The 24,326-nt window shown below is 44.3% G+C and overlaps 1 protein-coding gene across 2 annotated transcripts in view; it reads right to left on the reverse strand.

Annotated features, from left to right (window-relative positions):
• Snx27 (sorting nexin 27) overlaps positions 1-23,331 on the reverse strand; it is an 86,216-nt gene extending 62,885 nt beyond the window's left edge. For both annotated transcript variants that reach the window (XM_028857446.2, XM_028857447.2), the window contains exon 1: positions 23,000-23,331. In XM_028857446.2, the coding sequence (XP_028713279.1) occupies positions 23,000-23,307 (308 nt within the window). In that variant the 5' untranslated portion in view covers positions 23,308-23,331. The remainder of the gene's footprint in view (positions 1-22,999) is intronic.
• Positions 23,332-24,326: the final 995 nt, after the last annotated feature.

Raw genomic sequence — 24,326 nt, forward strand, 5'->3', positions numbered from 1 at the left:
GAGCCATCCAGTATGGGTGCTGGGAACCAATCTTGGGTCTTCTATAAGAGCAGTATGCACTCTCAACCACTGAGTCATATCTCCAACTTCAGGAATTTTCTTGGAGGGAAAAAAAAAACCTGCCAGGCAGTGGTGGCACATGTCTTTAAACCCAGCACTCAGGAGGCAGAGCCAGGCGGATCTCTGTGAGTTTGAGACCAGCCTGGTCTACAGAGTGAGATCCAGAACAGGTACTAACACTACACAGAGAAACCCTGTCTCAAAAAACAAACAAACAAACAAACAAACAAAAAACAGAAAACAAAAAACAAAAAAACCTCCCTTAGCCAGGTAGTGGTGGCACCACCTTTAATCCCAGCACTCAGGAGGTAGAGGCAGAGTTTGAGGCTAGCCTGGTCTACAGGACAGCCAGAGCTACACAGAGAAACCTTGTCCTGAAAAACAAAAACCAAAAAAAAGACAAAAAAACCTTCCCTTTATAGAGATTTAAGTGTGTATGTGTCCCCAAGACAGCTCCTTTACATTAAATATCTATTTTCCCCATATCTTCAAATTCCTCTTCCTTTATAGCAGCTCATTATCTTGAAAGTTAAAAAGAATTAATCTGCATATAGACTGGTTTCCTCTCTCTCTTAGCTTTTAAAGGAGCAATACTTCTCTAACTGACCCAACTTCCTTTGTTCTCCCAGTCAGTCTGGATAATCCTCTCAGGATTCTAGCTACACATTTCCTGCTCCATACATTTCACTCAAAACTCTGTAAAATCGCCCAAACCAAGAAATGCACACCTACAGTTACACAGTAAATCAACCCCACTCATGTTCCTGCTGCTCACTTGTACGAAAGGCTGAAATAAGGGAGAGTGTAAGATCTAAAAGAACACCACTCGGTCAAGAAAGATGCTGAGTCTCACAAGCCCTCGACAAACTGAACCACCTCCCGAGCAGCTGACCTAAAGAGCTGCCTCAGCAAAAACCCCTGGGCGGCTGGCCTGGAGGTTCCCACCACTGCTCTCACAGAAGACAGGAAAAATACACTTTCAGATGTAAAACTCATTTACAGATGTAAAGCCCTTCTGAGTTAATTTTTTTTTTTTCAGTTCTGTTCCAAACCATTAGGGTTTTCCCTTCCTGAAAAGGAAGAATGCTAAGATTAGTAAGAAGCCTTCCGCAGTTCTCACGGGCTCGCCTCTGTCAGAGTCTGGTACCTGAGCAGACAGGAGAGGCCTCAGCTAGCCTCCTCCTCCCTTACATTCAGTCAATCCAGCTGGGTATGGGAGGACACATTTGTAGCACTCAGGAGGCTGAAGCAGGAGGATTGCCTCAATTCTAAGACCAGCATGAGCTATATGGCAAGACTTGTCTCAAAAAACTTAAAAAAGTCGGGCGGTGGTGGCGCACGCCTTTAATCCCAGCACTTGGGAGGCAGAGGCAGGCGGATCTTTGTGAGTTCGAGGCCAGCCTGGGCTACCAAGTGAGTTCCAGGAAAGGCACAAAGCTACACAGAGAAACCCTGTCTTGAAAAAACCAAAAAAAAAAAAACCTTAAAAAAAAAATCCGTGATCCTCAAAAGTCTTGACATTTCTCAAACTAAAATTCTAATTATAAGCAAATTCTTTAAGGTAGTAATTTAACCAAAAACAGTTGTATATATAAAAAATTAAGGGTCCTTTTGCTGATAGAAATCCCAACTCGCACAATCTGAAAAGAAACCAGAAGATGAAATTCCAACTTTCCGAATGTAACCTCAGCTCTGGAGGCAGAATCGAGTGAGTCTCTATTTGCATGGTGACAAGAGCTGACAGTTTGAAGAGTCAAAGAGCAGACAGGAGGAAGGAGGAAAGCAAACTGTGCAGGAGTACAGCTCAGCCGTGGAGAGCCGGGTGTGTGTGTGTGTGTGTGTGTGTGTGTGTGTGTGTGTGTGTGTGTGTGTGTACAGCTCAGCCATGGAGAGCCGTGGGGGTGTGTGTGTACAGCTCAGCCGTGTGTGTGTGGGGGGGGTGTATACAGCTCAGCCGTGTGTGTGGGGGTGTATACAGCTCAGCCATGGAGAGCCGTGGGGTATGTGTGTGTACAGCTCAGCCATGGAGAGCCGTGGGGGGGGGGGGTGTATACAGCTCAGCCGTGGAGAGCCATTGGGGGGGTGATGGTGTATACAGCTCAGCCATGGAGAACCGTGGGGGGGTGTATACAGCTCAGTTGTGGAGAGCCATTGGGGGGCGGTGTATACAGCTCAGCCGTGGAGAGCCATTGGGGGGGTGTATACAGCTCAGCCATGGAGAGCCACTGGGGGGGGCGGTGTATACAGCTCAGCCATGGAGAGCCTGCTGGGTTCACTTTGGAGTTGAGGGCTGGCAGAACACTGCATGAAGACATTTGAGGTAAAGGAGAAACTGAAACCAAAACTTACGGGTTGGCAAAGGAGTTCCTCTAGTTCTTTGGGCTTAGTACTTCTGAGAAAACTAAACTGTAAAGGTTAGAAATCAGCACAGAACTCATCTATCCTCAGGAACCTTAGCTTATTCACAAATATCCATTTTAACTTTTCAATAAAATAGAAGACACAAGACATCTCAGAGACTGAACAATATAATATTCGAGATGCTAACAAGATTTTTTGTGAACTTATCCTCAAATCTTATTTTTTTAGTTCCCAACTTTTTTCTTTCCTTTCCTTTTTTTTTTTTTGGTTTTGGTGTTTTGAGACAGGGTCTCCACAGAGCCCATTTTTTCAAACCTTTACAGGGTTTTTTGTTTATTTTTAGCAGCGCAAACACAGATTTATTAAAGAAGAGGAACGTAGGAGTAGGAGGGCCTCCAAGGGAGGAGTGAGCGTTTCCTGGCTTTCCCAGACAGGCTCTGACAAGGCGGCCTCGCCCTGCTGAGTTCTGCTGCTGCACTTCCTCTGGTGTGGGCTTCACCCGCCTGCATGTCACCCCACTCAGGCCTGAAGAGAGTTAGGGACCCTACAAAACCTACACGTAAAAGTATATTTGTATCGTGTGTCTTTTTTTGAAGGGAGAAGTTCCATAGCTTTCATTGGTTTCAAAAAGGAATGTGTGGTTTTAAAAGATTAAAAACTACTGACTTCAGCCAGGTAGTGGTGGCACACACCTTTGATCCCAGCACTCGGGAGGCAGAGGCAAGCAGATCTCTGTGAGCTCAAGGCCAGCCTGGTCTACAGAGTGAGTTCCAGGACAGCCAGGGCTACACAGAGAAACCATGTCTTGAAAAACCAAAAGAGGAAAAAAAAAAAAAAAACCTACTGATTTCAAAACACAACTTTACTAAGTTGTCAAGAGAAATGAACTACTCCTTGAGTCACTCACAAAAATTCCCCCTGAAACTGGCCACAGCAGCACACACTTTTAATCCCAGCACTCTGGAAGCAGAAGCAGGCAGACACATCTCTGTGAGTTCAAGGCTGGCCTGCTCTATATAGTGAGGTCCAGGCCAGTGAGACTGAGTCAAAAATAAATAAATCCAGGAATGACTCCAGAGAAATTCAGGTGAGTGTCATAAACAGCCAGAGAGCAAAGGGAACAGCTTAAGTTCCCTATCTTTGTTATCAAGAATGTACTTCCAACTGGCTACCATCCCAAAAGCTTCACTAAAAAAATTAATACAGTCAAGAGGTGGGGTATGGCTCAGTGGTGGAGCATTTGCACAGCTTGCATGAGCCCTAGATTCAACCCCCAAAAAGAAAGAGACAACACAAAACAGGACAGGACTTCTAGTGTTTTGTGTCACATCCTAAACACATTTGCTAACATTGACCTGGCTCCACTGCAGAAGAAATGCTATGTACGCCTCAACTTAAACAAAGAAAGAAAGTCTTTCATTCTGCAGAGAATGAAGTCAGCAAAAACTCCAGGCCGCTGTCTGATCTGAAACAGGGCCCTCCCTCCTCAGGAATTTCAAGGACTTCACAATCATAAAGTATTAGTCATGGGCTGGAGAGACAGCTCAGCTGTTAAGTGCATGTGTATACTGCTCTTGCAGAAGACCAAGGTCAATTCCCAACACCCACATCATGTGGCTCACAACCACCTATAACTCTAGCTCCAGAGGCACAGGACCCCTCCGGTCTCTGACAGCACTGGCAATCACATGCACATACCCAAACTCATTCACACAAACACACACTCACACTTAAAAATAATAAATATTTTACAAAGTATTAGTCATAAAAATGTTGGTATGATACATTGTTTTCTACAAGAATACTAAACCAGATTCAAGTTATGTATGGACCCCAAACTTGTACAAACATGGGCATAAATAAATGCAAAGTAGAAAAGGGAAGTTTCAGCAGTGCAGACATCTGGTTCAAAGCACGTGCTCTGGTGAATCAGATATGCTTGGGGTTTGAATACCAATGACGCCATCTAACAAATAGGAGCTTACTTAGTATTAGGTAACTTATTGGTCTCACTATGCCTCAGTTCCCCAATCCATATAAAAAGCTGCCAATAACATCTATGGCTAATGAAGTGGCTATGAGGACTAAGCTGTAGCTCTGGAACATGGAGCCACTTGATAAAGCTATTAGTACTGGATATCCACACCAGCAAGTGGGCTGGCAGAATTCAGTACTCCAGGACGATAAAACCTCTTCTACCAGTTTTGCTTGCCTTCTTTCTTTGTAACATAATCAAGAATTCATCTGAAAATAAATGATCACAAAATAAGCAAGCACAAGAGAACCACACAAGTCCCACAAACAACACAAAAGGATCTGAGACTGGATAAGACATACCAATCTATGCTTTTCCACAAAGAAAGTCAGTGTTTTCAATGAACTATCAAAAATAATTCAACAAATATGTGGTGATTAAACAAATAAAGCTGAAGCTATTATAGAACGAGGAGGGTAAATGTAGCGGGTGGAGAGATGGCTCAGCAGTCAAGAGCACTCTGTTCTTGCAGAGGACCTGAGTTCAGATTCCAGCACCCACGACCAGCAGCTTACAACTGCCTAGAACTCCACTTCCTGGGATCCAACACCCTTTTTTGGATTCCTTGGACACCTACATGCGTGGTCGTAAATACACACACACACACACACACACACACACACACACACACACACTTTCATATAATTAAGAATAAATAAACCAGTGGGTGGTGGCACACTCCTTTAATCCCAGACAGAGGCAGAGAGGCAGACCTCTGTGAGTTCAAGGTCAGCCTGGTCTGCAGAGCAAGTTCTAGGACAGCCAGGGCTACACAAAGAAACCCTGTCTGGAAAAACTAAAAAACAAACAAAAAACAAATAATTAATGAACACATTTAAAAGATGCTAAGCATACAGGTACTCACTTTAAAACTCAACTTCTTGGTGTTTGAAATTTTTCATAAGAAAATGCTTTATAATGAAACCCATAAAAAAGACCAGAATTTTGTTTCCTTGGGAATCTAAGTGGTACTCAAATTAATTGGGTGTTTTCAGCATTGTAAAGATGCACTTGATAATTTTAATGCAATTCTCGTTTTTTACTTTGAGATCACCGTCTGACTCCACTAGCTAGTGGAAGTGGCCTCAAACACTATCCAAGTCAACCAAAGTTAGCCAGCGAGGAGATTACAGAGCTGATGTAAACACTCCCAGAAGCAGAAGAAAGTTCTACATAGTCAGGGTTTGTACCCTGCTTCTGAAGGGAGCTGAACATAATGAAACATAATGGGTAGAAATATAACAAAGCAAACTGCTATAGACACCAGGGAAAGGAGCCATTCCTACACAGTAAGCACAATATATTTTGACCCCTCGTGACACGCAAGAGTAATTAAATGACAATTAGTCCCTCAAAAGCAGTCCTTTAAAAGTAGACAATAGCCGGGTGGTGGTGATGCCTTTGATCCCAGCACTCGGGAGGCAGAGCCAGGTGGATCTCTGTGAGTTCAGGGCCAGCCTGGTCTACAGAGTGAGTTCCAGGAAAGGCACCAAAACTACACAGAGAAACCCTGTCTCAAACAAACAAACAAACAAACAAAAATCCAAAAAAAAAAACACAAAAACAACACAGAAAAACCCTGTCTCAAAAAAACAAATAAATAAATTAATTAAAAATAAAAGTAGACAATAAATCATATAATTGTAAGCAATAAAATGCTTTTCAACTTTCTACATTAAAACACAATGGCAATGTGCCCACAAGAACTAAGATTTTAATTGACAAGCGCACTGGGGAGATGGCTCTTGCTATATAAGAATAAGGACCTGAGTTCAAATCCCAGCATCCACGTAAAAAGCCAGGCCTGTAATTCCAATAATGGAGGATGAAGATAGATAGATCCCAGGAGTCAGCCCAGCTGAAAGGTCAAACTTCTGGCTCAGTGAGAGACCCTGACTCAAAAGAACAAGTACCACACACAGCAATACAGTTAAGATCTCAAGGTCCTCCCATGGCCTCTGCATGCACATGAACAGGCTTACACACTACAATCCATATGCAACAAACACACCAACAAGACACCAAGTTTTACCAAAGATGTTCATAAATGTTTGTTAAGCAAAATACTGTTATTTGGATTGCATCTACACTTCTGTCTTATTTAATAAATGTGTTTTTAAAAAAAGAACCAATGCCCAGGAATTATCTTGGTCAGTAAAGTCCTTGTCTCACAAGCATGAAGATCTGAGTTAGGTTCCCAAAACCCACAAAAAAACAAAACAAAACAACAAAAAGCCAGGTACTCCAGGTATGGTGGCATATGCCTTTAATTTCAGCACTCAAGAGGCAGAAGCAGGTGAATTTCTGTAAGATCAGGCCTAGCTTACTTAGTCTATATAGTGACTTCCAGATCAGAGAGCACCATAGAGTTAGACTGTGTGTGCGTGTATGTGTGTGTGCACATGTGTACCTGTGTGTGTTTGCATGCTTGAGCACACTCTAGCAGAACTGTAATCTCTGCACTAGAGAAGTAGAAACAGGAAGATCCTTGGGGCTTGCTGGCTAGCCAATCCAGTCTAATGTGTAAGCTTTGGGGCCAAGAGAAACAATGTCTCAAATGAAACAGACATCATTTTTTCATGTGTGTGTTTATTGAGTGCACACTCGCTCAAGTGTTTATGCATGTGTAGGCCCCAGGTTGATGTCAGGAATCTTTCTTAAGAGACAGCCACTTCTTCTTCTTCTTCTTCTTAAAAGAGCTTCTCAGTCAAACCCAGAGCTCACCAACATGCTAATCTGGCCAACCAACTTGCTCAGGTGTCCCTCTGCCTCCACTTTCCAAGGCTGCAATACAGGAGACCCCATACCCATGTGGTATTTATGTGGGTTCTAGTCCTCTTGGTCTTGTGGCAAGAGCTTTAACCATTTATCCACCTTTCCCAGATTGTGGACAGAATTTCTGAGGCTGACACTCAAAGTTGTCCTCTAGCCTTCACACACACAAATACATGCATGCACATGTATACATGTACATTTAAACATAAGTAAACAAAATTTTTGGAAAATTGTACTATATACAGACCAAGGTTATGAGTCAATGGTAGGGAGCTTATCTATCAATGCATAATGCCCTTGGTTTGGATCCCCAGCACTCCCAATAAATCAATAAATAAATAAATAAACAAACAAACAAGTACTGTAAAGTTGAAATTTTAGTTGCAGGGAGGGAACACTGCTACAATCCTAGCACTCAGGAAGCTGAGGCAGCAGGATCCTGATTTCAAGGCTATTCTGGGCTACATAGCAAGTTCAAGGCCAGCGTGATTTAAGAAAAAAAGCCCCCACAGGAAGCAGCACTACTAAGAGACGTGGTTTTGTTGGAAAGGTATGGCCTTGTTGGATGGATAATATGTTACTGCGGAGGTGGGCTTTGAGGTCTCATATATGCTCAAGTCACACCCAGTGTCTCAGACCACTTCCTGTTGCCTGTGAGTCAAGATATAGGAACTCTCAGCTCCTTCTCAAGCCCATGTCTGCCTGCATGCCACCATGCTTCCCACCATGATGATAATGGACTAAATTTCTGAACTGTAAGCCAGCCCCATTAACTGTTTTCCTTTAAGAGGTCATGGTGTCTCTTCACAGCAATAGAAACCTTAACTAAGACAACCAATCTCAGATACATAGTGAGGTCCTGTCTCCAAAAAAAAAACATATATATATATATAGAGAGAGAGAGAGAGAGAGAGAGAGAGAGAGAGAGAGAGAGAGAGAAATCTATGTGATTTGGTGTTTGAAGATGAGACTTTAGATCAATACTAAAGACATGGTCCACAAATGCTGGGGGGGGTGACACAGGCCTTTAATCCCAGCACTTGGGAGGCAGAAGTAGAGGATCTTTGTGAGTTTGAGGCCAGCCTGGTTCCAGGACTACACAGAGAAACCTATCTTGAAAAAAAAACAAAATAAAATATAAACAAAGTGCCTGTATCTAAATACATGGCAATCTCTTCAAACTCAACAACCCAATTGATCATAATTATTTACTTATTGGGGGTATGACATGTACATGGCATTATGTGCACATAGAAGTCGGAGGATAACTTTTAGGAGTCAGTTCTCTCCTTCCACCATACGGGCCCCAGGATCAAACTAAGGTTACTGGGCAAGTAACTTTTGGTGGCAAGTTTATCAGCTGAGCCTTCTTCTTGGCCCCACAACTCAAATTAAAAATGGGCAAACTATCTGGGCAGACATCTCACTAAAGATATACAGATGGCAAATAAATTAAACGAAATGATATTCAACATCTATCATGGATGAATTCCAAATCAAGACAATAGCATGGCATTAAATACAGCTAAAAGTCCAAACTGATCGTGTCAAACACCAAAAACTAGAGATGTGGAACAAATACCATTCTCCTTGTTGCAAGAATGAAAAATGGCACAGTTGCTTTGTGTGGTGGTCTGAATAAGAATGGCTCCTATAGGCCTGTGTATTTACATGCTTAGTCCCTTGTTAATAAACTGGGGAAGATTAGGAGGTGTGGCCTTGCTGAAGGAGGTGTGCTACTAGGGGTGGGCTTTGAGGTTTCAAAAGCCCGTGCCAAGCCGTGTGTGTGTGTGTGTGTGTGTGTGTGTGTGTGTGTGTGTGTGGTGTGGTGTGTGTGTGTGTGTGTGTGTGTGTGTGTCTGCCTGCTGCCTGAGGATCATGATGTAAAGCTCTCAGCTACCTCTCCAGTACCATGCCTGCCTGCCTGCCACCCTACTCCCTGTTGTGATGATACTGGACTAACTCTAAACTGTAAGCAGGCCCCCAGTTAAATGCTTTCTTTTATAAGAGAAAGTTGTCTTGGTCATGGATTCTTTTTACAGCAATAGAAAGGTGACTTTGGAAGGCAAGTTGACAACTTTTTATATAGTTTACCATCCAACCCATCAATCATGCTCCTATGCAATGATCTAAGTGAACAGAAAAATTCACATCCACACAAAAGACTCTCCACAGATGCTTTAGAGCACCTTTACTCATAATTGCTCCAAACTACAAGTAGCCAGAATGTCCCTCAATGGGTGGATGAATTAGCAAACTGGCTGGAGCACTGACTGCTCCTACAGAGAACACAGGTTCAGTTCCTACCACCCACATGGCAGCTCACCACAGCTGCAAACATGGCACAATGCTACTTGTCAAACCTGTAAACTATCCAACAGAATGAACTTTAATGTACACAATTTTTAAAACCAGAAGAACCCTAGACTATGACAAAATAATCCACTTTTATCTCAGAGTATTTTAAATAAACTCAGGTCATCAAACAGGGTGAGAAAAAGACATGGACCTAAGTAATCGGAAATGGAGTCCACAAACCTAAAATCAAAAGGAGTACACATTTGTCAGTAAGCTTGCTTCTTCAAGGGTGCGAGTCAACAATTCAGCTACTGCTATATATGAATACTGGAATATATCTATATACTGGAATGGAATGGTTTTTTGTTTTTGTTTTTTGAGTTTTTTTTGTCATTTGCAAAAACACAGAAGACACCAGGCGGTGGTGGCACACGCCTTTAATCCCAGCACTGGGAGGCAGAGCCAGGTGGATCTCTGTGAGTTCGAGGCCAGCCTGGTCTACCAGAGTGAGTATCCAAGAAAGGTGCTATCCAAAAAAAGTGCAAAACTACACAGAGAAACCCTGTCTCGAAAAACAAACAAACAAACAAATAAATAAATAAATAACACAGAAGACAAGAAAATGTACAGCAGGTGAGAGAAACCATGTTTCTCACTGTTGGAAAAGGCAAGCCAGTCTGAGCTACATAGGGACCCTGCCTCAAAAAAAAAAAAAAAAAAAAAAGAAGAAAAGAAAGAAAGAGAAAGAAAGAAGGAAGAAGGAAAGAAGAAGAAAGAAAAAAAAGGAAGAAAAGAAAAGAAAAGAAGAAGAAGAAGAAGAAGGAGAGAGAAAGAAAAGGTACCTTGACTCAAACTATAACCACCAAAACTAAATACAACACAACCAATAAATAAGTACAAATACAAAACACCTCGATTTAATCTAAGTAGGTGTCATCTTTGGTTAAGGAGGGACAAAACAAATGTTATCTGCACACAGGTCAAGTTGCACACTCTCAGCCCTTTTACAGATCCTCTGGTGCTTTGCTTTGTTGAGGCTGGCTTCAAACTAGAGACCCTGATGCCTCACTGTGTTGCACTGGGCTCTTCGGTGTCTTTTTTAAGAATCAAAAGCAAGTTTTCCCTTTTGTTCCTAAGTCTCACCATGTAGCCCAGGCTGGCCTCATGGCCATCCTTAGTCTTCGAAGTGCTGTATACACTACATTGCTTTATAATTTTTTTTTTCTTGTGTTGTGTGTGTGTGTGTGTGTGTGTGTGTGTGTGTGTGTGTGTACATATGCAGACATCGAATCCCTAGAGGCTGGAGTTACAGCTTTTATAGGACACCTTGCTTAAGATCTAAACTCTGGTTCTCTGACTGCAAAGTCAGTGCTCTTAACCGCTGAGCCATCTCTCCAGCCCTTACCAATATTTCTAAAGCATTTCCAGCCAGGTGTGGTGACACACACCTTAAACTCAGCACTCCAGAGGACAGAGGCAGGCAAATCTCTGTGAGTTTGAGGCCAACCTGGTCTATATAGTGAGTTCCAGGACTATGTAGGAAGGCCCTGTCTCTAAATACAAAAAAAAAAAAAAAAAAAAAGTATTTCCATGCAGAAAACTGACACTGGGCAAAGAGAATTTTAGTAACAGTCAAAACTGGCCCTGGCCAAACCGACCAGCCATGTAGGTCAGCACCTGTTGCTCCCAAACTGGGAAAGGATATGTGCTGCACTGCAACTTGACCTCTGGCTGCTGTTCGCCCAAAGCGTCTGCCTGAGGCAAGGAAAGGACAGAAAGCTCATCCTCTCCAACTGAACACCTCCAGCAGACCAAACAGGGGTTTATCGCTTAGGAAATAATAAAAAGTTCCTTAAATCTATAATTACAAGGCAATCAGTTTACAAATACAATCTATTCAGGCAGATATATTTCTGGGAAATGAATCAATTTGTCATTCAGGAAAGTAACTATAAGGCTTTAAGATATTTTTCAGACTATACAAATATAATCAAGCTATTCAGGAAAAAAGTTTGGCAATTACCTGTGAAGCCAAAATTTTTTATCAATAATAAAACCAAACTCATTCATTTCACTCCTACTAGAATATAAAATTCCAGGAGCTGAAGACACAGCTCAGTGGAGATGAGGGCTTATTCTTTTTTGTTTTGAGACAGGGTCTCTCTCTATAATTGTGAATGTCCTAGAACTTGCTGTGTGGACCAGGCTGGCCTCAAACTCACCAAGATCCACTAGCTTCTGCCTCCTGAGTGCTGGGATTAATGGGATGTGCCACCTTACCCTGCTTGAAGGTTTATTTATGGGCATGCTTGTGTATGTGTGTGTCCACAAGGTTTGGAAGAGGGCAATGGTTGCTTGGGTAACAGATGGCTGTGAGCCTCTGCAATGTGGGTGCTGGAAACTGAATCTGTATCCTCTCCAACAGCAGCAAGTGTTTTAACCACTGAGCCATCTCGCCAGTCCGAAAGGCTTATTGCTCTTGCAATTAAATAGCATCTTTCAATATACATATATATGTATATATACAACAACCCTCATAATATATTCAATAGACAAAGACCTTGCACACTTTGTAGATGAGTAAACTGGCAAAAGTGCATTTCCAAACTTTCCAAGGTTATCATATCTTCCACACTCTACAAATACACAATCTGTCTCCCAATTTTAAAAATACATTTAATAAACTTCTGCTGTACTGAGGAGCAATTTCCTTATTATTTTCATTGAACAGTTCTGTACTAACCAGCCTGAAAGCAGCTGGAGAGTACCCATGCCAGCAGCTAACTCCTCCAGATGGCTCTGTACTTTTCCAAAGGGAAGTAAGCAAATCAGCTGTGGATGAGTCCACAGAATACATAGATCTGGTCAGATACGCCAATCTATCACATTTTGAATGAAGTTGGGGGTACAGTGCTTTACAGTAGAGCTGATCCTGTCGGAAGAGGCGCAGGTGAGACAGCCCTGAGGGTGTTAAGAGGGGGATAGCTGGCCACACCCCCTTTGTTTACCATGTGGTGAGGGTGAGAGAAAGATGCCCTCCCCGGCCCTGACCCTGCCACCTCTGGTGGACAAGGGAGCTGACTTTCCCCCTTACCAGCTGCAGCACTCAGGAAAGTGGACCCTGCACCTCGACTGAGCAGCCACAGTAGAGCTGACCCTGTTGGCAGAGGTGTGGATGAGCCAGCCCTGATGTTGTGAGCATGAGAGAGCTGTCCCCATTACACATCTGTCCTGTGGTAGCATGGACAGGGAGGGGGAGAAATGCCCCCCCACACCAACACCTGAGGCAGGTAAAAGAGCTGGCCCTGTGGTCACAAGAGCTGGAGAGCTGTCCCTGCCCCTCATCAGAGTGGCCATACACCTCACCTAGGCAACACAGTAAAGCTGGCCCTGAAGGTGTGGGTGTAGGAGAACCGACCCTGAGGATGTGAAAGCAGGAGAAAACTGGCCCCACCCCTTGCTCATCACTGCAAGGGGTGAACTCGCCAGGGCAATGCTGGAGAGCTCACCATGGGAGTGAAGACAGGAGAGCTGGTGGGCTGACCAACCCTGCAACTACCCAGAACCAGGGTTATGAGATAGCCTACCCCAACATCCACCTCATCTGTGATCTGTTGGAGCACCTAGGGGATGGGGAGCTTAGTCCTGCGGACCCAGGGCTACAGGATCTTTACAACACAGGGCAGCAACGGGCTGCCCAGGAAGAGTCCCAGTGAGGGCCCAGTGTCGATGGTGCAGCAGAGACCGGGGCCTCGAACCAGACCAGTGATTCTCTGCAGTGAATGCCTGCATATAAAAATGTATGAATAAAGGAGTTTACTGTGTGACTCACTGTAGCTTCCATGATGAGATTTTTCCTTCCTTTTTTTTTTTTCCTTTTTTCTCTTAGATTTTTTTTGGGGGGGGAGGGGGCATGATATGAAGGACACAAAGAGTAAACAAAAAGAAAAGTTAAAAAAAAAAGAAAGAATGAGTATTCTGGCATGCATAGACCCTGGGTTCAACTCCAACACAAAACAAAACAAAAACAAGTTTTAGCTAGCTTAAGCAAAAACAAAACATTTTTTAAAAGATGCTTTTCTTCTGGGTGGTGGTGGCGCACACCTTTAATCCCAGCACTCGGGAGGCAGAGGCAGGCGGATCTCTGTGAGTTTGAGGCCAGCCTGGCCTACAGAGCAAGTTCCAGGACAGCCAGGGCTACACAGAGAAACCTTGTCTTTAAATATATATATGTATATGTTTTTCCATTGGGTATGATGGCACATGCCTGAACCCCAACACTCAGTAGGTAGAGATGGAAGAACATCAAGGACAGGCAACCTGGCTACACAGCAAGTCTGAGGTCAGCTTGAGCAACCTAATAAAACAAAGCTGCATGTGGTAATGCATGGGATGCAAGTGATCAAGAGTTCAAGACCAGCTTCAGCTAAGTAGTGAATTAGAGGCCAGCCTGGGCTACTGCCCAAACAAAACAGAATATTTTCACAATAACAGAAGTTCACTGAAGGACAAACATAAGGTCACTCAAACACACCACCTCATTCACCAACTCAAATACTCAGTGACAGGTACATCTCCTCCAGTGAGGGGAACCTTACTTGGCTGGCAGAGGCAGTAGTAAGAAATGACGTTTAACTAAGAGCATCTCACAAAACTAAGTACTCTTCCCATTCCTGACACAACAGAACTTCACCCTTCTCACACTGAAGACTGACTCGGGTATACATTTTAGTACCATATCAACTTCTCATCTTTAGTCACCTCAACTCCCAGCAAGCTATGCCAAAACAAAAGGTTTAAGATTTATTTTTATATAGGTCTCTGTGTGCTCACACAAGTGAGAGCCAAAACAGGTGCCCAGAAGCCAGACATAGGTATCAGATCCCCTGGAGCTGATGAGCTGCCATGTGGGTGCTGGGAACTGAACTCTAACCCTGTGGTAAAGAAGCTACTGCTCTTAACCCCTGAGCCATCTCCCCAGCACCGCCAACAGAAGAGATTTCAAGTCCAGGTGGCATCTTACAGTCAGAGACAGAGAAAAGCATAGCTAAGACAAGGCATCATAGGCAGGCCCTGCAGCCCGTGAGGATGAAAATGCTATAACACAGCGATAAGCAGAAGCACAGTCATTACAACATAAGGTGACAGGAAACAGACATTTCAGAAGCTGGCTTGACTAGGCAGCAAAGTGTGGAAACAAATGAAAGGCAGCTTCTCATCAGCTGCTTCAGCACTGGGTGTCAGAGCTTCCTTGTCCTCAGCTCCCTTCTTTATATAGTACAAGACCGTCCAAGAGAAAAAATGGTTCTTTTAATTCTAATAGCAATTTTTCCTCTCTAGCCATGGAAATGTATTCAATCAAATAAAAGCAAAATTCTCAGGAAACTATGGGTATAAATATATACACAACTATATTCTTAGCACATAAGAACAAACTCCAAACTTGTTAGCCAGGCAGTGGTGACACATGCCTTTAATCCTAGCAGAGGCAGGCAGATCCCTCAGTCCACAGAGTGAGTTCCAGGACTGCCGGGGCTACACAGAGAAACCCTGTCTGGTGAATGGGTGCCCAACTTGTTGGCGCTGCTTTTAAGGCCTTTTTGTATTTCATTTTAGCCTTCCTTTCCAGTTTCTATGGCATCAGCCTGCAAACAGCTTCCTGAAGATCCTTGCTATCCTAAGGATTTCGAGCATCTTTCTCCCTTACACCTTCCTCCCATAGACCCTCCACCTATGAAACCCTCTTCCTCTTTCTCTACTACTGAAATTATACTTGTCCTTCAGTCTCAAATTAAAAGCCTTATGCAGAAGCCAGTAGGAAGGCTCAGTGGGAAAGAGTGCTTGCCTCGGAAGCCTAACACCCAGAGTTCAATCCCAGGAAGCCTCGGTGGAAGGAGAGAACTTATTCCTGATACAGTTGTCCTCTACCTACACACAGGCACTGTGTCTGCCGAATGCTCACAACACACATTTTTTTAACTTTATAAAAGCCTTCTGTGAACTATCTAACCCCTTATCAATCTTCTCAAGCATATCCACTCTTTCCTCTAAATTCCCACTCCAGTTCTCATTGACCTCCATTACTTTATTCAGCTTTTCACAGAGTAAACTGCTTCCAGTACCTCCCTGACTGCAAAGCAGGCTTCCTAAGGGCAGAGAGCCAGGCGTACTGACTCATAACCCTAGTGATACTTGACATGTAGTTTGTGCCGAACAGTGGAACCAGTTGACATGAAGTGGGCCAACATGAGAAAAAAAAATGTCTAAATCACTGTGTTTCGAGCTGGAGATAAGCTCACAGGGGTGGACCACCTGCCTAGCATGCATAAGTCCTAGCATCCTCAGGATGGACAAGCCAGTGTTTTCAGAGTATGAACAGGACCCAACAAGCACTCAAACAAACAGAACCCAAACAATGACTAGTAGGCTGGGAAGAGGCTGACTCACTGTGAAATGCCCTTGCCTGGAAAGCCTGTCCTGAGTTCTAGCACCAGAACCCACAGAAAGGTGGACTCCAGAGTTATCTTCTAACCTCCACACACATGTTGCAGCACACACGAATACCCATACATGTGTGCATGCATTCATACATATGCACTGTGCTGATAAATAAAAATTTTTTAAAGACATTGCTTTAAAAAACTTGACCACTCTATAGATAGATAGATAGACAGACAGACAGACAGCTTTCTTGAAACTTACTTTGGGTGGTTTGATTGACACTGTGTTAGTGTTGGTTTGTGTGTACACTGAGTTGTAATGAAGAAGTATTCCTTGTTTTGAGTTGCAATTCTGGTTTTCTGTTTTGATTTATTTTTATTTATTTTATTTTGTTATCTTTTTAATTTATTTATTTTGTTGTCTTCATTTTTTTTTTTTTTTTTTTTTTTTGGTTGTTGAGATAGGTAGCACAGGCTGGTCTCAAACTCAAGATCCACTTACCTCAGCCCGCTGTGTGCTAGGGATAGTGTAGGGATAGTGTGTGTAGGTTTTTTAAAAGCTTTTAAACAATACCTAAAGATTGTCTTTTGCCATTTGAATAGACTGAACCTAGCTGGCTCTAAGTTACACTACCACAAAAGTCTTTGTCAGTAATGCCATCATCCAATGAATAATCTTACCACAGATCCTGTTCTTAAAGTACTTTGCTGTGATCATAAATTAAAATGTTTGCTTGTCAGTTAACTCTCTGCTTATCTACCATTTCATAAGAATTATTCCCATTGAGGCTTAGCTTCTAAAATGCTTATCCATGAGAGCATGGTAATAAAGCTCTCACCTAAAACAAACTACAATTAACTGTTAGTGGTTAATTAGTGGTGGCTGGAAAGACAACTGTTCACCACAAATAAAAAAAACCAGCTCTTATGCTATTAATCAAAGTCTCTCTCTCTCTCTCTGTGAGACTGGGGTGGAAGGGTTTAGATGGGGGTCTCTCTATGTATCCCTGGCTGGCCTCGAACTCAGATCCACCTGCCTCTGCCTCCTAAGTGCTGAGATTAAAGGCGTGTGACACCACCTCACCAAAGTTCTTTTCTTGGTCACAGCAATCCATACAAGTGATTTCTGAGGGAAGGTAATATATATCATTTTCAAGTTGCCTGTTATTTGTTTGCCACCTCACTGCATGAGACAAAAAGTATTCTTGAAGTAACAAGTATGACTGTCCTGTTCCCTTTGCTGATAACAGAAAAACAGCAATAGCATGGGCAAAGAAAGCTTGCCTTAGCCCCCAGCCTCTCCTCCAAATTAACAAGGAGATAAAGAATAAATAAAAACCTAAGTCACATTTCACAAACAGAAACAAAGTTCAACTGCTATCTGTTTTTACAGGAATGTAACAATTTTAAGTGGCTGTTTCCATCAAGAAAAGTGGACTATCAGCAACCCCACCCCCAGCTGTGAAGCTCCAGGCAGTTAGGTGATGGCTGCTGGGGAAGGAAATTACTTTAAGAGTACCGGCAGGAGTAGAGCCGCTGGGAGATTCTCCCTGGCGCCCCGGTGAGTGACCTCCACCCATGCCTATATGGACAGCACTAACTGGACTGAGTGGGTTAAATTAATTAGGGGACTGGAGAGATGGCTCAGTGGTTAAGAACACTGGCTGCTCTTCCAGAGGACTCAGGTTCAATTCCCACCACCCACATGGCAGCCCAAAACTGCCTGTAACTTCAGTTCTAAGGGAACCAACACCCTCACAGAGACATACATGCAGGTGAAATACCAATGCATATAAAATAAAAAATAAATTATTTTTAAAAATTACCTAATTAATTATAGAAGGAGGACATGAAGTTGGGAAGATGTCATGGGGGATCCTACGTAGGGATGGAAGAAGGAGTTGGGGTAGATATGATCAAGATACATTGTATAGATCTGTAAAATTTCCAAAGAATAACAATTAAGGAAGTTGACTATTAACAGTCAATAACCAGGGCCTGGAGAGATGGCTCAGAGGTTAAGAGCACCGACTGCTCTTCCAGAGGTCCTGAGTTCAATCCCCAGCAACCACATGGTGGCTCACAACCATCTGTAATGAGATCTGGCACCCTCCTCTGGTCATACATGCTGTATACAAAATAAATAAATAAATCTAAAAAAAAAAAGTCAATAACCAACAAAACAAATTTAAAAAATGGGAAAGCATCTTAACACCTGGATTCCATTCTGGTTGTGGCTCAATGAGGCACTCCTTTCTCCTCACAAAACAGGGATAATTTCACTCCTATCCATTCAGCAAATACTCACTTAAGAAAACCTAGGTACCACCACACATTTGGCTAGGGATTCAAAAAACTTTAACAGTTAACACGGTCCCCGCCCTGAGCTTTACACCTCCCTAAAGAGGCTGTCCTGTAGTTAAATGCATACACACTGCAAACTGCAACACACCACAGATACTGCAGGATGATACAATGATTGTTATCATTTGTTCTGTCTCTTAACTGTACACCTTTGCTGCTGGACGACAGCCAGATCCACAAAAGTAGGTACAAGTGGACAGACTACTGGGTGAGGAACTGACTTCCCCTTAGTCTGGAGTTCAGGCGCTTAATAAATCACTATTTGTTAGCCAAGTCCTAGCTAGTGACTCCCAGTGTAACCATACTGATAACACACAATGAGCTAAGAATAGTCTAGAACAGTCCAGAACTACTAGGTTGTTCTGAGAATGTGGCTTAGCATGTGAGTTACAGTCTCTATACCAGGCAAAGGCGTGACAACAAATTCCAGACTTATGCAGCACACACTGAATCACAGCCATCAGTGTACCTGCAAACCTGTGTTTCTGACTCGCACCCCAAGTGATTCGTGTGCACACCAAAGTGTGAGAACTTTGCTGTAATCATTGCCTTTGCTCAACAATCATTTCAAGCACTATTATTCAAGTCTACCTGGATAATCTGAGCCAAAAAGAAATCAGTCAATTTTTTAAAGGCTCTTAAGATACTTAACAGTCAATGTCTCATGACTCACTCAACTGTAAAAATACCTACTGCATCAAACTCTTTGTTCAATGATTTTCAAACATTCACATGAAATGAAACAAAAAATAACCCTCAATAAACAAACTGTCACATACAACATAATTTATCTTATGCTTTAACCTTAACGAGCAAAAGCTAATGGGTATATTATCAGGTAGCTATTAAGGAGGAGAGCACATACTCTCTGAATAGTATAGACACATCATGATTTTGAATGCTGACAAGCCAACTCTAAGGGGCCATGCTGGAAATTCACACTCCCCAGAGCAGCTTTGGTGGGTAAAAGTGTATGCTGTGCAAGACTGACCACCTGAGTCAGATTCCTGGAACCCACCTCAAAGCTGGATGCACTGGTGAAAATCTCTGTAACCCCAGCTACCCCACAAGGAGACAGGAGGTAGAGACAGGAAAATTTGCCCCAACTTACAGAACTCCTTAAAGTGTGTCTTGTCATTTGTGTGTGTGTGCACACACAAAGATCCCAGTACTGAGCCAAAAAAAGCCAACAAACATAATCTCAAAAAATGTAGGCAGTTCCATATCCATATCCACTACACACAGCAACTCTCCTAAAGCAACTCTCAAGAAATCAACAAGTGTCCTCAACCTATTTTAACCTTACAGTTTAACCTGGTCAGTTACTTCCCGTACTATATAATTAGTGCAAGCATAGACTGATTTTGGTTCTATTTATTGAAGGCATCTTCCACACCACACACTGGCCTCGAGGTATATGCACATCAAAGGGAAGACATGCAGTACACATTATACTGGGAAAAATTATAAGGTGGAGCTAACACTGTTAGTCAAGAAAACTTTCCATCCGTAGTAAAATTTAGAGCCCAGAGGGCATCTTCACTGTGTAGTACCAAGCCCTGCAACATGACTCTCTCTCTCAAACCAGTCACAATCTAGTCAGCCTCAAAAGGAAGAAGGAGAAAGTGAGCCAATCCTGGCTCCAGGTGACAATTATCCCGAGATGCAATGAGCCTTGGTAAGCAGACTCTAGGAGCAGCACACAGAAATGGATCCCTTACTAACATCCAAGTCTGTACCCACTTAGATCTCAGTTCCTGTTCTTTCACACCTCTACCATTGTCCAAACTGCAACATTAAACTGCAGTAAAGGATGTACATAGGGAAAAGAGTTTAAAAATAGGGAGAAATCTCAAACCTCAATTATCAAGGTCCAGACACCCACCCGTGACTTGGTGTACAATCAAAGCTACATAGTAACAATCCACCTATGCTTAACTCAGACCCCACCACTCAGTATTTCATCAACAGGAAAAGTTTTCCTAGGACAACTGAGAGGTAAACTTAAGAACCTGAGTAAGAAGACAGATTGAAAAGCTCTCAGGCTGGGAATAAACAGAGTAGATTAGAGAGTGCTTGCCTAGCAAGCCTGAAGCCTACATCCCTGGGTTCCATCCCCAGCACCACCTAAACCCAATGAAGTGGTGCACACCTGTAATCCCAGCACTCAGGAGGTGGAGCTAGGACGACCAAAAGTTCAAGGTCTTCCTATATAGTGAGCTTGAGGCCAGTCTGGGCTACATGACATCCTGCCTCAAATAAATACACAGATCTCTAAAGTTAAGTTGGTAGCTCATTTTTCTCCTCTTACTTGAAAATCTAAGTGGAGGGAGGAAGGGAGGGAGGGAGAGAGGGAGGGAGAGAGGGGAGAGGGGAGATACTGAGGTCTCAGAAGTTATCAACTAGCTTAGAATAGTTACTACCACTACTTCTACAACAGTACCATAGAAATTTCAAAGAATTTGAACATCAGAACACAAACAGCTGACAGGGTACAAAAGCAAATACCATGAAGATTTTCTATCATCACCAACCTTCCAGAGAGAATTGTTCTGGGCAGTGTTTCTTTCCCCTGCCACCTAAAAATGACAAAAACTACTCTCACCAAGGGCAGTACCAAAAATGCTAGCTTCTACTTCCTAGGCTCCCCGCCTATAACGTAGGCCTAAGGCAACCCTCTCACAGGGTCCCCAGGACCACTCATACGATCTCTACAGTGACTAGGTCACAGCTGGGCTCTCTGCTGCAGACTACGGTAAAGGCAAAACGCATCAACTATGTCTGTTGGCTTACACACTCACAGTAGACGACATCAGCTGTAGTTTCATTGTTTTGGATTCTATAGAGCAAATGACCTAGAACTTTAATACACTTATAACTTTATATATTTTAAATCTAAAGTTAAAACGCTGAATCGAGTTAAATTTCCAAAGAGAAAGCAAGATAATTCTAAAAGTTTCTAACAAAAGAAACCACCAGTCACAGATTTTGAGTTATCTAGAAAATAAATACCTAGGTACTCAGGTGCAAGGCATCAAAAAGTCATTATTGTATTCAATATCTTAATGCTCCCCACAAAGACTAAGAATATAACTGCCAGAGAATATTAGAAAATAGTCAGTAATATAGTAAGCATCTATTTCCAGAAAGGTCAGAGGAAATGCACAAAATCTCCAAACACATGTATTAAAGAGCTACTCTAAGAAGAGGAAGCAGAATGAATGATTCCACAGAGTAAGAGTAATGGGCACAAAAACGGGAGGGGGGGAGGGAATGACTTCTCTGCAAGGACAGACAGACTCTCGAGATAAGTACAGACCGTGGGCCAAGCTGTTTTACAAAATGAAAACAGGCAGCTGTGGAAATTATAATTAAAATGAAATGTTTAAAAAGAAAAGACTGATGTGGGAAAATCCCATCATGGAAGGAGAGAGCCCCTGAGTTTGGGGGGGAGGGGGGCGGGGACGGAGCCGCAACATAGATGCAGTAAGGAGAGAAGTACAGGGTTGGAGGAGAATGGAGACAATGAGTGCACACAGCACCTACAAGTCAACCAGCAACCACTAGACAGATTTAGCACGAAGTACAAAATCACAAACACAACAAGCCAGGGCGGTGGAAGTGTGCGCTGAAACTGCCAAGACAAGGCAACATCCTGGGAGCTTTAAGGAATGTGGTGATGAAGGAAGACACTGCTGTAGAAGGTGGGTTCAAAGAGCAGAAGGGGCCCTCGGAAGAGAAGGGAAAACTATCTAGAGGAACAAATAAGATAAAGGGTAGGATTGCAACAGCACAGACCAGGAGGAAAATGGAGAAGGCAAAGACCCAAGGCGACTGCAGTTCAGGGGGAAGTCGGAACTAGGAAAGCACGACCACAAACGGCACTCCAAAGTGTAAGGAGCGGTGCACGTGGGGAGACAGGGAGCCAGAAAAGGTGCGCACTCCGAGGAATGTGGCCATGGAGAAACCAGATTGAAAATCGGGCTGGAATACCAGGATCAGAAGAAAAACTAGTGTCAACCCCTCCCCCCAAAAGAACGATGCGATGCGGTGAGGATGATAAGGTACACTCGAGATTGTGTGACTACAAAGAAGCAGGGAGAAAAGGCCAAGCGGTGGATACAAAAATGTCGGTGTGCTTTACCATAACGGGGGGGAGTAACTAAGGGGAGAAGGGGGAGGCTCGGGGAGGGGAAGAGACGATGCCTCCAGAGGAAAAGGAGCTGACCAGAGGTCCTAACGGGTCTAGAGGGCAGAAGGGACGGTCCACAGGGTCTGAGGGGAGTGGCAGAGACCAGGAAACTATGATGCTAAAGATGAGAACTTGGGGAGAACACAGTACTGGCTGGGTGGAAAGGGAGACTCCGCCAGGAAGGAGCAGAAAGCAGCATGCCATAGGGAAAGGCAGGGGTTGAGAGCAGCCAAAGGCATGCGGGACAGCGGGGAGAGCTCTGGGATGGCGGGGCCAGGGCACAAACTCGAGACGCCAGGAAGGCAGAGGGCTCCGAGGCGAGCCGCGAAGGCCCGCCGGGGGCGAGGGTCGCGGCAGGCTCGCGAGCTGGGGAGGGGGGTGGGGGAGAGGAGGTGAGGCCTGAGTGACAGGGTGGGGGGCCAGGGCAGGCGCAGGGGAAGGAAGGGGACGGGGCGTGGCGGCCGCGATACTCACACCTCCAGGATGCGGTCCCCCTTGCGCACCCCGGCCCGGTCGGCCGCCCCCCCGGGCAGCACGGCGCTCACATGCTGCAGCGGCGCGTACAGCTCCCCGTTGATGCTCCGCAGTTGCCCGCCCTCGCTCACTTGGCCCCGCACGTTGAAGCCGTAGCCGGACTCGGACTTGACGATGCGCACGACCCGCGGGCCGCCGCCTCCCCCGCCGCCGTTCCCGGCGCAGTGGAGCCCGGACCCCCCGCCGCCGCCGCCTCCATTCCGGTGAGGGGCTGAGGGGTGAATCCCTTCCCCGTCCTCGTCCGCCATCTTGCGAGCAAGCGAGCCGTCCCCCGCCCCCCTACGCCTCTTACTCCTCCTGCGCGCGCGCCCGCCCGCCCGCGCCCTCCTTCGGCAGCCGCGCGACCCCGGCGCGTGCCCGCCCCGCCGACCGCTGGAGCCAGACGGCCACCGCGCTGCAGGGGGAAAGGGGGAGCAGGGGCGGGGGAAGCGGACGGTTGGGCGCTGTGGGGCTTGCTGGGAGATGTAGTTCGCGGGGGAGGGGGCGGGTGCGTGACGCATCCGGGAACAAAGCCTTCTGGGAGTTGTGGTTTATTGGGCTTTGGGCTCTGGCAGGGGTTTCCTTGGTTGGGTGGTGAGCATCTTTTGTTTTGGTTTGGTTTTGATTTTGGTTTCGGAGACAGAGTTTCCGTAGGTAGCCTTGGCGGTCCTGGAACTCAGTCTGTAGACCAGGCTGGCCTCGGACTCGGAGGTCCTCCTGCCTCTGCCTCCCAAGGGCTGGGATTAAAAGCGTGAGCCACCACCTCCTGGCTTAATTTATTCCTTTCTATAGAGTGGAAACATTTCCAAGTTGAGTGTCCTAGGCCCTGACCACTTAAGGGACCAGCATTCATCTGATCTCTTTATTTACATGGTGCTTGGGTGGGTAAGAACTGACACATGCTGAAGCCTTGTCTTTGATTTGTAAAATCTTGTGTGTTCTACAACATCTACTAAACAGTAACAGATTAACTTGTGACCTTATCAGTGGGGTAAAATCAAACACCAGACTAGAGTAGTAATTGCTCAGATTGCGGTTTTCATCACTCTGGCCTTACTCTTCTTGTTGTGACCAGGAACTCTGCACATCATCAAGTTTATATTTTGGTAGGTAGCCAAAAACATCAATTGCTATGTTTTCAAAGAATTCTCTTGTGCTATTGGGAAAAAATGAAAAAAAAAATGAGATAAAGTCAACTTCGAAACTGAAGTTATTGCTAAATTGAAATTGTTGACCACTCTAATATCCAGTTCTAAATCATGGAGGCTGTTGTTTTCCTCCACACACA

Source organism: Peromyscus leucopus, chromosome 6 (assembly GCF_004664715.2).
Source record: "Peromyscus leucopus breed LL Stock chromosome 6, UCI_PerLeu_2.1, whole genome shotgun sequence".
In the NCBI taxonomy this organism is placed as follows: Eukaryota; Metazoa; Chordata; class Mammalia; order Rodentia; family Cricetidae; genus Peromyscus; species Peromyscus leucopus.